General features: G+C 40.7%; 1 protein-coding gene across 4 annotated transcripts in view; it reads right to left on the bottom strand.

Moving 5' to 3' along the window:
• The window catches only part of ZNF536 (zinc finger protein 536), a 1021749-nt gene that overhangs the window by 180539 nt on the left and 822699 nt on the right, over positions 1 to 18511 (bottom strand). For 2 of the 4 annotated variants that reach the window (XM_078671206.1, XM_078671208.1), the window contains one exon: positions 12963 to 13003. The exons of the other annotated variants lie outside the window; for them this stretch is intronic. In XM_078671206.1, the coding sequence (XP_078527332.1) occupies positions 12963 to 13003 (41 nt within the window). The remainder of the gene's footprint in view (positions 1 to 12962; positions 13004 to 18511) is intronic. 4 annotated transcript variants of the gene reach the window in all.

The raw sequence follows: 18511 nt of genomic DNA, 5'->3' as shown, positions 1-18511 counted from the left end.
TATATATATATATACAGCGTCGGATTGGTAACGCGGGCATTCGGGCAATGCCTGAGGGGCCGGTGTCCGAGGGCTGATGTGGGCTGTTTTTTTTAGCAGTCTGGGGGGCTATTTGGGCGCTGTCTCTGTTCTTCTGATACAGTCAGCGGCCCAGTGGGTGTTCGAGTGGCCTTTCTAGGTGCAGATAGGCGCTCATTACCTCCGTTTAGCAAGAGGTGTCACTCCCTTTGTCTCTCGGGCCGGCCCATTAATGTGTGCACATACTGAGTGGGGGCAGGGGGCCGGAGTAGAAGTGGCCTCACTTGTTTCACCAGTCTCAACTAACGCGTGCATTTTTTTACCCCCCCCTTAAAGTTTTTTTATAAGATTACACCAACGCAGTGATATGAGGAGTGGTTATGCAAATGTGGGCCGATTTTTTTTTGTGTGTGCCCGGGCCGATTTTCATTCCCAATCCAACCCTGTATATATATATATATATACACACACACACACACAGGCACACACACATATTTACAAGGCTACGCAAAAAAACGGGACAGGACACATGTAAAGGTAAAAGAAGAAAGGCTTTAGTCCGACTTGTACCTCTGGCCTGTCCCGATTTTTGCTCTTCAAAATCTGGTCACCCTACTCTTGCCATGTGACCAATCACACATGATCAGAGCGTAATTTTTTCGGTTCTGATTCTGTCAGCAACAAGAGTTCTCAATCTATGCCGATAATTAGAAAATATATGTATTCCAAAATTCAACACGAAACAAATTCACATAAAAAAGAAGAGCATTATTTTTGTAACCCCTAAAAATGTGAAGCAAAGGTTTTTGGTAACTGAAATGTGAAGCACAGCTTTTGGTTACTGCTAAAACAGCTCTAAACGTTTGTCTACTTACTGAAAAGTGTTTCTTCATGCCTCTAGGTGGCGCCCATACCACACTGTTTGCGTTCCCAACACAATGAAAACATTAATTTACCATGAGATAATTTTTGACGTAAATGTAAAATGGTGCCCATTCGAACTCAGTAATGAAGCATGGTGCATTTCTACAGCTCCTAATTTGACTAGTTAAATGACTCCATTACGTGTCTAACAGACAGAAGCAAATAATTTCTGGTCAGTTGAGGCCCACTTATCCATATCATTTTGCTCTGGAATTAAAGTCTCTAATCTACAATTTCTTTGTCTATGTTTTAAATAATACTACAGCAAACACCTAGCACTTCCCGTGAACCTGTGCAATTGAACAATTAACGCCGCACCGCAGCTGCGTGAAAGGGGAAAGGATTTGTGGGCTACAACGTTGCAATAGCATCACGTATACACAACCTTTTCCTTTGCTAACACGTGACCTGCTCTGTGCTCTTTAGTTGTATGCGTCTCCATTTTTCATACCACAATCACATCTCAAACAATTACTTATGTCAATACTCTTTCTTCCTTTGCGCGGCCTCCATTGACAGAACACAAAAAGGCATCAGCAGTTTCGTCATGAGCATCGATAAAAATAAAATGGTACTTTCAAAATTGCCACCCGATGCATAATTTTGCTAAGGAAAATGGTTATTCTGTATAGTCTCGATATTCCTGAGACAAATGCTCCTTTTTCCCCTCCTGCTCAAAAAAAAAAAAAAAAAAACTAGCCCAGAATTAAAGCGTATCAGTTTACACACATCACACGCATATTAGAGGGACACAGCTGTTTGTGCCCCACTCTTAAGAGCCATATGATTAAGTTATGGGATATCAGATAATCCAAACTCATTTTCTATTGGCCCCTGTTCACAGGCATAGATGCTTTTTAGTTTTAGTTTATCTAATGACATAATGTCATATTTTATAAATCTGCCAGTAATTACCGAACAACACCTGTGGTTCTTTCCTTCTAAAAGGAGAAAATGCTGTCGCTCAACAATGGAAGTATAAACAGTGGGTGTTACATTTGAATGTTTTAAAGTAGGCTGCACGCGATGTAAACGACAGCTTTACTGACATATTTTTAGATTCCAATATTCTGCAAGCCGCAGTGTTTTGACAGAAATTTTTTTAGGAATAGAATAACTCTCAAGCTGAGTCGAAGTAACGTAGTCCCTTGCACAAAACGAGGGCGTAAAAAACGCTATGCCAATTTATGAATTTGCGTAAATTACAGGATTTTTACCAATTTTGCTCATGGTATTTCCATTTGTTTCCGTTTTGTATTGACCACCACTAGCAACGAAAAGATGAGCCCGTGTGTACGCAGAAAATAGGCAAGACCATAATTAGTGCTCAGCTATAAATTCGTCGGTAGTGCAAAAATGGCACCAGAATCGTTAGTTCCAGTTTTTACTGTGCCATCTTGCTCAAAAAGAGGACCTATAAACCTCAAAAGCACTGTTCATTCCTGAAACATATGTGGTTAAATACAGATGTTAAAGCCATGAAATGTGTCCTGTTGGCAAAAGCATTACTTACCAGCAAACACAAGGAGATGATGGACGGAGTGCTGAAACTTTTCAGATACTTTTCAGATACACATCCCCAGTCACTATTAGTTCTGGGTTGAATCCATCATTGTTCTTTTGCTCACTTTGCCACCCCAGTTCAGACCCAGCCATAGGCAAATCAGTCTTGACCCTGTTCCTCATGGGAGCAGTTCAGCCCAAACTGTCAAGCCAGGTCTTCCTTGGACTGGAAATAAGCATCTTGGGACCGGTTTCCGGGTAACAACCCTCATCAGCCATGCTAGCCTGAATCCAGTGGCTAAGTGAGCAAGGGTCCCAAGTCTGGGCATACCCTGCCAACTTAGGGCTGGGGGTGAGTGTCTGAAAAGATTCAGCACTCTGTCCATCATTTTATTGTGTTTGCTATGTACGCCCTAAATGGCCAGGCTATGCCCAGATGTGGGTTCATTGTTCACTTTGCCACTGGATTAAAGCTAGCCTGGCTGATGATGAGTGAAACCCTAAAACCGGTATCAGGATGCTTGTTTCCAGTTCAGGGAGATCCTGGCCTGGCAGTAAGGGCTGAACTGTTTCCATGAGGCACAGGGTCAGGACTGAATTGCATTTGGCTGTGTCCAAACTGGGATGGCTTAGTGAGCAGAAGAATGATGATGCATTAAACTGAGATCTTGACGGGGGGTGAGTGTCTGAAAAGTTTCAGCGCTTCGTCCATAATCTTATTGTGTTTGCTATATTATCCCTGGGTGGCCAGGGTATGCCCAGACATGGGTCCCTTGCTCATTTTGCCACTGTATTAAAGCTAGCCTGGATGATGAGGGGTGAAAGCCAAAAACCGGTCCCAGAATGCTTGTTTTCGGTCCAGGGAGGACCTGGCCTGGCAGTTCGAGCTGGACTGTACCCATGAGGCACAGGGTCAAGATTGAATTGCATATGGCTGGGTCCAAATTGGGGTGGCTTAGTGAGCAGAAGAACGATGATGGGTTTAATCTGTGACTGGGGGTGAGTGTCTGAAAAGTTTCAGCACTCAGTCTATCATCTTGTTGTGTTTGCTATAATAGCATTACTTACAGCATCCCTAACTGCAGTGGTGTGTGTACCCACCTCTTGGGGATTCGCCTAAAATGTATTGTTTTTTTCAATGCAGAAAGATATATTGTTGAACCACATGCATCAAATAAACATATATTTGTAGTGATAGTAATAGTTTTTAGGATACTTCACTCTAGGGGTACAAATTATTTTGAACCATACCTGTTCCCTCCGTTCATGGCAAACATCTTGAGGTAGTTTCTTTCAGTTCACCTTACATTAATATTACTAAGTAGGCCTCATGCAAATGGATGTTGTGTGCCATCAGCTAGAGCCGTTGTCATTTAGTCAGGTGGCAGTTTTATTGAGCCAAGTGGGGCTTCCCAACTCCAATCTTTAACCTTCACTATTTACACTGTTTAGGCAATCTGCTTATTTACAAACCGATCCACTACACATGTGAATGTGCCACACCTTCATTTTTGCTCTTAAGTCATGTGCTATGTTGTTGTGCATAAATGGAGTGGTGGCAGCAAGGATACTGCCACTGCATGCACATTTGATATTACTTGGTGGTGAATTTTTTGCCCTGAGCACCGATTAGAGCTAATCGATTTTCTCAAGTTTTCCCTCCCAAAACAAAGGCCACGTCTTACTGAGGCTCATCAAATCGAGTGAGGATGCAAGGACCTGGGCAGTACCTTGAATATATTATAGCTAGTTACGTTTATATTTGCCCTTGTCTTGTACTTTTGTGTGCACCCATCAGCCACCCAATAGCTGTCCAATGCCCTGAGATCTGAGCCATGTGACAGGGCATGAAGCTCAGTCTCTCACCTCCAACAAAATGGGAACCATGTTGTAGCAGGACCTGGTAATGGCAATCCCAGACAGGTGGTAGAAATCCTTTCCAGAAGGTCCATGGAAACCTGTTTTAGGTATCTATCCCTGATTTATAATGCCATTTACTGATATATAATGGCATTCCCAGATTAGCATGCAGAGGCAATCCCTTACATATTATGACATTGACGTGCATGCAATGGTATGTGTTGTGATACCAACATATGATGGGTATTCCTCGCACTCTATAGAAATTACTACATTGTGAATGCAATTCCTATCTAGCGGTGAAATCCACAGCCTATAGGGGTAATCCTCACATGTGATTTAAGTCTCTATTATATGTTTATTAAGGTTTGACACCAACATGGCGGAGCAGTATCACATTACATGAAAGAGTTCAAGACAATGAACAAAGCAACATATTTTGTAACCCTCCCATATACAATAAGTTATTCTTCAAGAGAGACCATCCCGGTTTATGTGCTATTTAGAGTCCAGCAGAAAACTCGAGTTGGAGATCCCTCTTGGATTATTCAGTCAGTGACTGAGAGAAGCAGTACACTTGCTATTAACAGTACTACATCAGGAAGTGCATATTTGAGTTCAGAGAAAGTCACTTCGATTCAAGCCGGCACAACTAAGGCTACAGACTAGCAATCTATCCTTTCTGCTTCATTCACAAGTAAACATATTACATTCTGTCTATACCTGATATGTACCAAAGTAGAGAGGGAGGCAGAGGTAGAGGTTATGTTTATCCTCCTAAAAGTTACGTAGTTAGACAAAAATTGAGTATATCACCCTCACCCACCAGGGTTTCCCCTAGGTGGCATGCTTCATCATCAGACTCATTAAGGTCAGGTTTCTTCTTAGTAAACGACCCCTGATTTTTAACCATACCAACTAGGGGCTGAAATAAAAGAGTGGCCAACTAGTTAGGTATTTTTAGATTTTCTTTCCCTTTCTACTCCACATCACTGCACTACACATAGTCTACAATAAAAAGTACTCCAACGTAATTCGCAAGTCGCAGCACACCGCAATCCGTAGAGGATTGAGAGGAACCCCAATGATGAAGCATGCCACCTAGGAGCAACCCTGATGGGTGAGGGGTCTCTAGAAAAAAAGTATTTTTTCTAGACAAGGGATTACAACCAATTCTTGCTGTATTCTATCTAATTCACTAAGGGCAGATTTTCTTCGAAATACTCGATTTTTTTCTAACTATATACCTGTTAGGTATCTCTAAATAGCCCACCTGTCTTTCGGTTTGGCCATTACGGTTTGAAGATATACAAGTGTCTTTGAGATCAAGACATAGCACAGCATCTTTATTCCCGTCTTTTATTTTGGGGTGTGGAGCCTCTTATCCAAGCTCTGGTAATTTCGTTTTTTCCTAGGGTCAACAGGAGAGCCATCAATCTTTTGATGTGCTTTGCATGTCTATCAGCTATCTGAGTACGATGACCTACAGCTTACAGTCTAGCGAGTAGGAGGTAATATCTTCAATAGTGCAGGCACTCTCCACCCAGAAAGATAAACAGGAGGACACTAGCAGGCTGCCTAGAAAACATCCTCCACAACAAAGTAGATGGAGCAAGAATGAGATGGTCTGGTGAGGTCAACTCTGTTTAGAAAGCAGGGGGGTTTAGAGTCTGTTTAAGAAACTGAAGACTATAAGTTTCTGTATATAATTGATAAAAAAACAACAACGTTTGATACAGTAAAATGCCAAATCGTTCAAGAGATCTCCTCCAGGTCCCCCCAGCGTGCTACAGCAAACGCTTGCAGGAGGTGTCAGTGGTCAAATCAACAGTTTGTAGAGATTTGCAATTGATCCACTAGTAATGGTGGCCAGATACATCTAGGGTAAGTAGTTGGAAATCATCTGGTTCAATGGGAAAGGATTTCTAGCAGGACATCACAGTCTGTCGGACATCACGGAATTGTATAGTTGAAAGGAGTCTACTGTCAAGGAACAGTCATCCTGATTTGTGCAGTTTCAATTTAGTAAGTGTACCCTTGACTGACGTCAGTAGATGGGGGTAGCAGGGGATTGACAGCAATAGGCATGTCAGAAGAGTACACCTTCATCTGTCCCAATGTGTACAGTCCAAGTCACCCACTGTTTGCATTTGACAGTCTTGCTGAGGTTACCGGGCCTAGGAGTTCTTTCCTCACAGTAAGAAGCTGAGAGGTTAAATGGCTAAACCAAATAAGAGGGGCGACATAGGGCATCACAGTCCAGTGACCCTAAAACCCCAAAAGGGGGAGGGGTATATCCATTTACACAAATCCTAGCATTTGGGTGGAGTATAAAAATTCAATGAGTCTGGAGAAGTACTTGTTTAAGAACATCCTCTCAACCACTGCCCAAAATAAAGGCCTTTTGAAGAAGTCAAATTTCTTTTTGACATCCAACGGCTATGGCCTAGATCTGAGGATGGATTCCATGCAGCAGAGAAAATAGTGGGCATGAGGCACTGACCTCTGTGGGAACCTTGGGGTATGCCAATAAAAAGTGAAAGAGGTCGAGCCAGAACCTCGTCAATCGCTCATTCGAATTCAGTGAGAGATATATGTTCTAACATGTATTGCCCCATATCCCCTTCAGTCCATGGCAATTCAATATACATTGGATATTCTGCAATTCACTCTTCTGCATAGGATAAGTGAGACTCCTATAAGTCCCTGTAGTTCTCAGTGAAAGTACGTAATATTTCATAGTTACCAGTTATTGTCTAACTGGCCTACAGGCCCATAGGTTGCATTTTTTAAATAGCAAAGTAATGGTCCTGCTAGCTCTTTTGCTCTCATCGTAAACTTGGGCTTTTGCGATTTTATAGAGGAATGCAACCTCTTGCTCTGCCAGCTCCTTAACCTGAGACTGTAGTCCAGCAGTTACTCTAAGTGCTTAGGGGTCTTGTCCAGTCTTATTTTACCTCAGTCTGTTGCAAGGAGTTTATTTAATTGTGTACGGTTGGATTTTAATACCCCTGATTGTTTTCCCATTAATGTGTACAAACCTTAAAGATTTCCCAGACAATCAGGAAGACAGGGACAGATTACAATTTTTTAATTGGCTATAGCAGCAGATATGTCAACTTGAAAGACAGAGTCTCAGAGCACCTTGGATGGGAAGCACGTTGGCCTCTGCTGCAGTAATGAACTGGGCAATCCAATACTAAGAAGACTGGGGTATGGTCCATCAAAGTTCAATCCTATCAACTCATGGTTGTACCTCCCTAGAGACCATCCATAGGTTTATACAGAAATGGGTATCATGAACTCAAGAATAGTAGGAGTAGGATTTTGTGCTTTGCTTCAATGTATGACAATCATTTGCTAGACCATCCAATTCTAAGATGTGACATTGTGTTTTCACAGCATTGGGACAGTTAGCTCTTCGCCAATTAGAGCTGTCCAAGCTGGGATTAAGAACCACATTAAAGTCCCCACTCCATACAATGTTCTTGTCAAGGCAGTGTCTACAATGGGTCACAATGCTATGAAAATGCTCAGGGGAATCAATGCTAGGAGTGTATGTGTTCATACATGTGATTGGGAAATATTGAAGGGTCGCTGATATGTAGACGTACCTCCCTGCTGGTTCAAGGTGTACAGAGGTGGACCTGAAGCATAGTGCTTACAGATTAGGAGCGCCAGCACACGGGCCAAGGAGCTACAAGAGGCAAAGTAGTTTGAGTGTCCCCACCTATCTTCAAAGTTCAGTGGCCTGTTTGGTTAGTGTGCATCTCTTGAAGCAGAGCAACATCAACATTATGATGTTCCTAATATGCTAGTATTAAGCAGCCCCTCTTGGGGTTGCCTAATTGTGTATGTTCCATATACATATATCAATAGCATGGGTCATTATGCTAATGCTATGGATCTAAATGCAGTGATGCAGTAAACTAACCAGGAGAGGAATAGTGGAATTGTGTAGTCTGCATTTGTGTGGAAACATATTCCCAAACCAACTGGGACAGCTCATGAAGACCCCTACCACCGCACTAAAGCTCACAACTTTCAGTGGATAAAACACTACAACTTTACGAGTGAAACTCTTTGCATCTTACACAGTAGTGGATGTCCCGCCACCGCCACCAGCCATCCCAGACCACAAACATGTAAAATATATAACAAGCATCTTAGATATATCACAAAGGGATCAGGCGTGCATAGTAGGCTGTGCACAATAGTCTTGGAACGCAACGTTGATACTTTTAGTGGGCCAGTAGCCTACATTGCGATTGTTAGTAGTACGAATTGTTGTCTGTAGTAAGAAGCACTGAGGTCCGGCCAATTTTGCAAACTAATGTGTAGCTACTGCCCAAATAGTAATGTTCAGATGGTTGTTTCACTATTCTATGTTGCTTGTCTTGCTTGTCGGCACCTCAGCTTCCTCCTCAGGATTATCTTAATTTTGCGCACTTGTCGGAGATTGCTTCAGTACTTTCACAGTCTGGGTTTGGTGAATTTCACGGCCTGCTTTGGACAGGTGAAATACAAGGCTTTATCATCCATTTTTATCTTCAGTCTGACAAGGCAAATCATTTCATAGCTGAAGTCTGAGGCTATCAGTAACTTTTTTCACCCCTATGAATGTCTGCCTTGCCTCTTGCACGCAAGGGTGAAGTCTGGATAGCTTAACAGAGGGGTACCTTGGTGTTCCAGCTGCCCTTTTTTTCTAAAACTGTTAACACCATATCTCTGTCCCAGAACTTTAGGAGGTGGGACATTGTTGGCCACAGTGGGACAGATAGGGACCAATGATCTATGTTAACGACGAAGACTGTAAACAAGTTTGGTCTGACAAGCCTTTTTCCAAGAAGCTTTTTGAGAAATGTCTCCTTTCGCCATATGTCTGTTGTTTCGGCCATGCCAAAAATGCAGATGTTGTTGGTTTGGGAAAGTGACTTTAGGTCTTCCTTTTTGGTTGCTATTTTAGAGATGTTAGTCAACAGGTGGGGCATTGTTTTCTTGAGGCCCTCTGTGTAGTTTTTCAGGAAGGCTATTCTGTGCTCCACCTGTAGCCTGTAGCCATGCTTATCTAGGCTCTCCTTTATTTGGCAGAGTCAAGGTTGCAGTTAGGTTGCATGCCATTGCATCTTCAACAGTAGTTATCTGGCTAGTCCCTCCCCCTCCAAACTGTCGTCAGTTATATGCAGATTAGTGAAGCATCATCCTTAGGGACTCAAGAGGAAAATCTCACTCCCCATTTCAATGATGTTTCTACAAAGGAGAGAGGATGGGCCTCATTTTGTGCCCCCACTCCTCCCTACAGTCAGTAACCAGTGAAATAGAATTCAAACAGAATAATGTGTGCCTGAGAGAGGGGTGCACAATGAAGCAATGTTGGGGGTCCCGGCATCAAATGTAAAATGAGGATTGTGGCAGACCCCTTGGTCCATTGTTTAGTAGGCCATAGCACTCTTGTGATCTTGCGTGGCCTGTAGAGCACCCGCCTACCTCAAATGCCCCTAGGAGCCAGTTAGGAGAGAGGATTCTAATCCTAGAGAGGCTCTAGTAGCAGAATTGAATGATTGCTGGTGAAGCTCAGTGCAGTAGGGTCCAGGGGGCAGTCGCACCATGCTATCCAGTACCCGCAGTCTGAGTCTGAGGCACCTCACTACGCAAGGCAGCAGGAAGCCAATGTATCTTTTGTCAGTGCCATCTGGGACTGTTTTGGGACAAATAAGGTAGGGAGCAGCCAGGCAGCACAGACAAGAACGAGTGCAGCCATGCCTTCATATTGTTAAGGCTTCAGTATGCAGGATGTAGGATGGATGAGGATATACTGAAGATCACCCTGTCTAGGCATCCATCTTGGTCAGCGGCAGATCATGCCCCTACATAATCCTCATCCGACAAAGCTATTCCGTGCATATTACGGCTGTAGTTGCTGAACTTATGGTCGCTTGACCTCTGAATCTGGCAAGCAGAACATGAGTTTGATGGAGAGGGCAGTCCGTCCCACAAAGTACCCACTCTGCCAAACTCTAAGTCAGCTTCTTATTACTGATGTCATGTGTGGAAGCATTTCTTGAGGTATTTTGAAATGCCTTTAGTACCTTATCATTATTGCATATAGTTGTGCTGCATGAGGTATCTCCCTCAAAGTTTGCTTTCTCTTATGGGATATGGCTCCAGCAAGAACAAGTACGATCTCTGTAACCCAAGACTGAGCTCTCTTTTCTCAGTCTGCAAAATCTGACTTCCCAGATGAATACTTTCCAAGCCTAAAGTCTGATACAATGATTTCTATCTAAATTTCTAGGTAGGCCCCGAGATACATTATATGACTGACAATCTATTAGGAAAGACCAGAAGGGAAAAATTAAAGTTATATGTGGCACTCTTGAAAAGAGATGCTTCTACATTTTAGAAGTGATAGTAAACCATTTTAAATTCTGTTTGAAGGTTATTTGAATTACCTGTAAAATGTATATATTTTTTAGAAAATTTTCTCTGAAAATGTTGCTGCAAATTGGATATTTCAGCACATTTATAAAAAGTGGGGGGAAAGTTCACTCAGTGTATTGTGAGGGTGAGGTGGGGATCTGGATAGATTGCTGTACACTCTCTTTGGAATTAAGACCAAATACCCCCCCCCAACCAGGCTGAAATATGATGAGCCACCCCTGTCATCACGCCACATAACAGTACAAGTTGAGAACACGTTGAGAGCAGACCCATAATTTAATTATTTCACTCTTGTTCAAGTGGGTGATATTAGCAGCAAGCAAAAGGCTTTGATATTTGTCTTGTTTGCTACCTTTAGTAGGGACCCAAATTTGAATCAATCATCTAGACCATTAAGGTTATTTTTGATGTATAGGGTTTAATTTATGAGACCTAAAGCCCTGGAGCAAAAACCTTATCAGAACGTTAATCAATATTTTCCCAAAGAAAGGCCACAGGGACAAAGAAATGCAAGTTTCACTCCAAGGCTATAGGAAATGTCCCTCTGGAAATGAGCAAATCAAGTGCGCTCCTTCACACCTACTTTCCAAACAGAAGCTGAAAACCCATCTGTTCAAAGGAGCATATTAACCATTACAGATTTCAAGGCTCCCTAGCTCTCTGAAAGCGACCTGATTAGTTTAGTTCAGACTACCACACGTTGTGCTCAATAACTTACTAGGTAGTTTGTGCCTAGTTTCTAAATTGCTTACACATTTCTTGTAGACATGGACTCATTCCCATTAAATTCCATGTTAACAGTTGATTCAACACATTTTGATTGAAAGTGGTTATATGTATATTTATCTTACTGTCTCCATTTTACTTTTTTGGGTCATTTTAGTGGAATTTAGTTGATGTATCTGTTATATTTTTATAAACTTGTCTTGGACCTTAAGTTTGTTGCATTGTTTCTAAATTATTCCTTGTTAATCCTTTCACCCACTAAGACCCTCATAGGAGTAAATCTTGAGCTACATCAACACTACTAAAGGGTGAAAAGAGTACCATTTAAGGAGAGATCTTCCTACACATGTGACCGTGATGGATATGCATCCCTCTACACATCATGATTGGCCATATGTATTCTTTGTACACCCCTACAGAGAAATCAAAACGTATTGGTTTCTTCTCCCTAAGTAAATTTGTCACAAATGGGTGACTTTATCCGTATGTTAGTTACATCTACCATTTGTTTCACTTACATGCAAGACCATTTTCAAATGTACAATTTTTTATTCAGAAATCACCCCAAATTAAAACTATACACTGAGTCAGTCCTGAATAGCATAAGATAATGTTCATTAAAAAAAGTAGAAAATATATTGCTTCCTGTACAAGTTGTGGAATGACATTGTACACTCATATTGTCTTATAAAGATCTAGATTCTTTTCATGTGCTGTATTGTCCCCTGGATAATTTTTGTAGCACGTCCTGCGCACAGTAACATTGATGTGGCTGAAAAATAATACAATCAAACGAAATCAGGAAGTCAATTGAATAATTTATAAATCGTAGAGCATCACAGTAACAGGTATGTCAATGCTCGCATTTCATACACTGGTAGTAGTTTTCTGCATATGTATTTCATGTTTCAAAGTGCAAGATAGGGTTACAAAATTAATCTATTAGTATTAATTCCATTTTACTACACGTTGAATATAATCAACTATTAAAAGTAAGGCTAATTGGTTAGTAACAGATATAAAAAAGAAATAGTACATTATTATACTTACTGAAAAATAATTTTGACTCGAATATACAGGACAGGACACTCACACACTAACAGCACTCATATTAGCTTTATATTTCCGTAGTAAGATATTTATGTATGTTTTTCTCTATAAGGTATTTATAGGGCACAGACCTAGCCAAAAGGTAACAGAGTGGAGCATCATGTAAGGTACATCAATGGAAACCATTGTGTTTGAGAAATGGATAGATATCATGGAAGTTTTCATGAACAACTAAACTGTAATGTCTTTTGAAAAAATTAAGAAAGGCACAATTCTAGGAAAACTTTGGAGTAGCATAACTTCTCCCAGTCTATGAAAAACACGTAAAAAAATTATTGTTTTGTGCGTTAACTTCAAACAAGCCATAAATAAATATGACAATAAATAAAAAGAAGAGCAATGAAAAAATGCTTTTACAAAAAAGAAAAGTTTTAAAATACCTGCTGGGATTTTCTCTTGAAAATCTTTCATTGACAACCATCTGTCAGTAAGACAAAAGAAAGTACCGCATGTCAGAGGAATGACCACGAATGTAGACGGGGCAAAGATAAACAATGCAGAATTTCACACTTATGTGACGTAATACAAATTAAAAGATAGGTATTTTGCTAACTTTGTCTTTCATATATTTCAAAGCTTATTTTTGAGGATTTAAAAAGCTTCTGGACAAAACTATACCCCTGTAGAAGTCCAGTGTGGTTCTGAGTGACATTTACTTAATATGACTTCTAATAACAACACAAGTGTGATGCTTGGAAAAGAAACATATGAACTCACCCTATGTATATCATTCCAAAGAAAAGGGACCTTTGTGCCACTCTCCCATAGCATCTATATTAATATTATATGTTAATTGTGCTTCGCCACTTTCCTGAGCATGTATAATATCAAAAAACATGAGTAGGTGACATGTGCAGAGAGAAGTGAATCTGAGTTGACTGTGACTCCCAGTACATTAGCTTTGTGTGGGACAGATGGAGGGGAGCCCTGCTCCATTGGCCGTAGTATATTGTTCTAGAGTGCATGCTTTTTTACCAGGAGTAGAAGCTCTATTTAGCCTGCCTTCAAATTTAGTAGACTAGAGTTAATCAATTGCTACACGGCGATTTATCTGTTGTTCAGTTTTATCACTGAGTTTGGGACAGACTAGTCTAATACAATGATCTCATTGTCAGCAGAGTATGAAAGTGCTTTGAGTTTGAAACATCTAATCAGTCGGAATAAAGTTCAGGAATAAATACTGAAAAGGAGTGGAGAGAGGAAAAATCCCTGGGGAACTCCAAGGCGAATGGTTGCCATAAGTGGTGCGAAATGGAGAAAGGCAGCAGTGGTTCGTGCAGGTAAGTGGATTTTGACAGACGAGGAGGAGGGAAAATTATTTATTTATTTATTGTTTCCTCATGGCCGTCTGTCGAAATGCCCCCCCAACCCGGCCCCTGGGCCCCACCAACCCGGCCCCTGGGCCCCACCGCTCTTACTTGCACAGGCCACTGCTGGAGAAAGGGATAACATTTGAGAACAGTTTGATGAAAAGGATTTAAGCTGAGCAAGTACCAAACCATGTAGCCCATTCTTGCCCATTCTCGCTCAGGTCATCAACCACCATAATATGGTTGAGATGTCCAGTCGGAATAGGGCCTCAGTGTCTTCATCATCCTGCTATAAAGGAAAAGATTCCAATTTGCTAATATTACAGAAACATCACACTCACATCATTCTAATAACTTTAGAAAAAAACAGCAATGCGTAGGGTTTCTACTGACTTCTTTTCACATCTCCTATAGACATGGGTTTATTCCCACTAATTTTGATGGAAAATACACACATTTATCTCACTGTCTCCATTTTACTTTTCCTAACATTTTAGTGTCATTTCAGTGATGCACCTGTTAGATTTTTATAAACTTTGTTCATATCTTAATGATATTATATTTCTTTTTAAATAGTTCCCTTTTAATTATAGTACCCATCAAGACCCTCCATAAGAGAAATTCCTGTGCAACACTACTCAAGAGTGAAAGAAGGATAAATTAAGGAGAGCTCTTGCTTGCCACTGTGGTGCCTTCCAGGCAAGCCTTTTGTGAGAGATTAGTTAGAAAATGAAAATGCCCTTATCTGTTTGCTCAGACTTGCATTGCCAGAGGATTTCTAAATTGGGAAATAGGAAAAATAGTAACCCATCCCTTCCGTCTATCTTCATACGTAAAAACATTTAGGGTGCCCCTGAATTCAAGAAGAATTATAGAGTTTTTAGCTTATCAAACATGGCTTTACTTTAAGCAAAAGAGGTTCCAATAACCTGTTGTTCAAACAGTTTTCTCTTTGTACCATGATAACAGAGCTCTTAGTTATATTGTTGCTCCAAGACCTCTACTTCTTTTATAAAGATTCACCCCTAACCATGTCCCACTCAAAAAACAAACCTTCCCACGGGAGCAGCTATAAATGAAACTATTGAACTAACAACTATGTTTATCATTCACACAAATAAAATTATATTTACTTGAAAAACACACTTATAGACTGCAATACAAATGCATGTTTAACAGATCCTATTTGTCTAACAAATGTCTATCATTAACTTCATGCCCCCAGAAAGCAAAGAGACATGATATGCTAACGTAATAGCATGTTTTAAATTCTCAACATTAACAATTATGCCTCAACTACAAGATATCTGAGCCCTCACAGTTTAGTTTATCGTTCTAAGAATATAAAAAAAACATTTCCTAGAAGTTTCCTCAAATGATCAATTTCCTCATGATCTGATGGCTGAAGCAAATATTATATTAATGTCCGAGGAGTCATCTATTCTGTTGATCCTTTGCCAAAGGACAAGCCCTATTAGGGTCAAACCAATATGCCGTTTTGGACCATGGAGGCTCCTCACCTACAGGAGCGTGTATCTTTGCTTCTTTATATCTGTAAGTCTTCTATAGGGAAGTCTAAGGACTATCAGAAGCATATGTCATTTAGAAATTCAGAACCTCTTGAACACTTATCATGGTCTTCCTCACATTCATACTAATTAAGTAACAAACTCCTGAATCAATACTCTGCAAAAACATCTCTGAGCACGGAGGCAGAAAAGAAGCAAGGACTTTCAGCACACAAAGACTACAGACTTGGGAAAGGAGATAATGAAACTTACATACAAACCAAAATTTGTTAAAATGTACAGTCTCCTTGATAATAAAAATGGGAGCTCACGCTGTCAGTCAGATATTTACTGGTGACTACAAATGGGACTTCTATCAAGTTATAAGTCCTGGCTTTAAAGAGTGATTCATCTACCATTTTCAAGGAATGAACTAGGTCTCAATCGTTTGCATATATATATATAGATTCACTGAATAAAACATAGGTTTCAGGGACGTTATAGTTAGTTGTACATTTCACTTGTACAAAACCATAGAAAAATGCCCGTTATAGTTAGTTCAGCTAACTATAACTCGCGCCCCCGCAATGCACTGCTGATGACGTCACATATTACATCATTCATGACATGGTCAGTGACATCACTGATGATATCACTGATGACATCTCAAATGACATCACTGATGACATCATCCAGTGACTGTGTGTTTCTATAAAGTTTAAATATGTATTATATATATGCCAAAGTGTATTGACGATTGAGTGGGTGTGTAAGTGTCTGGATGGAGGATTTAGTATGTGCGTCATTGACTGTTTAAGTGAGTTATTACATGTGTCTTATTGAATGCATGGGTTAGAGACTAAACTGTGTGAAAGTCTTATCAGTCTGTCTGCTGTTGCGTAAGATGCTCCATGGGCTGGTTAGTAGCTACATAAGTGTCTATATGGGTTATTGATTGGTTGCCAGATTATTTGTATGGGTGCCTGAGTGTGTGTGTGGGGCTGTGTGTGTGGGTACATGTTTGAGTGATTGGTTCACTGGCTGTATGGGCTCAATAGTGCATGTGGAAACAGCTACATTGCTGGGTCAGTATGTGTATGGGTGTGTTTCCGAGTGAATGGATGTCTCATTGGTACATGTCCAAGTAACTACATATGTAAAAGGCAGTGTATGTGAGAGTTGGAGTATATCAATGACTATATGTGAGAGTCAGTGATTGTGAGAGTGTCTGTATAGATGAGTGCTTACTTGTATCAGTGATTGTATAAGAGAGTAATTATGTGTTTGTTTCTGTTTGAATAAGTGATCTGTTGTGTGTATAACTCTATAAGTCAGTAAATGGAAGTGTGATTGATTCTTTGCATGACTGACTAGGTGTGTGAGTAACTCCATGAATGATTGGCGCTGTGTGAGTGTCTGTATAGGTGTATGAGTGCATATGATAGTGTTGTATTGATAAGTGACTGTATGTATGAGTGATTGTATGGGTGAATGAGTGGATGTGTGTGTAGACTTAGGAATCAGTGAGTGCCTATGTAGTAACTGGTATTAGTATGTCGATGGTTTTGAAAATGGTAGTCTATTTTACAGTGGGTGTATCAAAGGTTCTATTACAGTGTGAGGAGGTGCAACATATTTTCAAGTAGATGATGTGATCAGTGATGTCATCAGTGATATCATTTGAGATGTCATCAGTGATGTCACTGACCATGTCATGAATGATGTAATGTGTGACATCAGCAGCAGTCCATTGCGGGGGTGCGAGTTATAGTTAGCTGAACTAACTATAACAGGGGAATTTCTATGGTTTTGTACGAGTGAAATGTCCAACTAACTATCAGTTCCCTAAAACCTATGGTATTTATAGTGAATTTCTAAGGTTTTTTAAATGCTAATTTCTAACTATAACATACCTGAAACCTATGGTTTTTTCAGTGAATTTCAGTGGTTTTTTAAATGATAATTTCTAACTATAATGTGCCTGAAACCTATGGTTTTTTCAATGAATTTCAATGGTTTTTAAAATGCTAATTTCTAACTATGCCTACAAAGTTAGGACACGTGAAGAAAGAGGAAGAAACCCACAGAAAGAAGCAAGACAAATGCAGAAAGAGGCAAAAGAAGTCCAGAAAGACGAAGAAAACTGCAGGAAGAAGCAAGAGATGTGCACAAAGAACCAACAAAGGAACAGAAAGTCCTCCTGTGCCCCCAACTTTTTAGTGACGGGTACTGGTGGTAACTGACTCTGACTAACCAGGACCGGAGCCAGTGCTATAGTAAAATACACTTAGAATACAGTAAAAACACCTACAGAAACTAGGGAACACTATGTGTTGGGGTACCCCTGTAATTAGCATGACCTCCTCTATATTTGCCTTGAGTCAGTGCCTGGGTCATTGCATGAGTACATGGGTAGTGACTGGATGGTTAGAGTGCTGCAAGGACAGTACATGTTGATTTTATAAGTGCTTGGGTTTTGGAGGAGTCATTGGATAAGTACATGATGCTGGATGGCTGATTTGAGGAGTGCATGGGTAGTGACAGCGGGATTTCTAGAGTGCATGGGTACAACATGGAAAATTGGAGGAGTGAATCACTAATGTGTAGGTGGTTAGAGGTCTGCATGGGTAGTGCACAGGGGATTGTAGCAGTGCATGTGTTAGTGCCTGGGTCATTCCATCAGTACATGGGTCCTGACTGGAAAATTAGAGTATGGCAAGGAAAGTGCATGGTGAATTTATAAGTGCTTGAGTTTTGGTGGAGTGATTGGATGAGTACATGGTGCTGGCTGGGTGATTGAAAGAGTGCATGGGTACTGACAGGGCGATGGTTGGACTGCATGGATAGTGCTCAGAGGATTGGATCAGTGCATGTGTTAGTGCCTGGGTCATTGCATACGTACATGGGTACTGATTGGATGATTAGAGTACTGCAAGGACAGTGCATGGTGAATTTATAAATGCCTGGGTTTTGGTGGAGTGATTGGATAAGTATATGGTGCTTGCTGGGTCACTGGAGGAGTGCATGAGTAGTGACAGGGCAATGACTGGGCTGCATGGGTACTGCTCAGGGTATTGCAGCAGTGCATGAGTTAGTACATGAGTCATTGCA

This window comes from Lissotriton helveticus, chromosome 12, assembly GCF_964261635.1.
Source record: "Lissotriton helveticus chromosome 12, aLisHel1.1, whole genome shotgun sequence".
In the NCBI taxonomy this organism is placed as follows: Eukaryota; Metazoa; Chordata; class Amphibia; order Caudata; family Salamandridae; genus Lissotriton; species Lissotriton helveticus.
The sequence above is the reverse complement of the archived record's forward strand: the minus strand, read 5'-3'. Positions and strand labels throughout refer to the sequence as shown.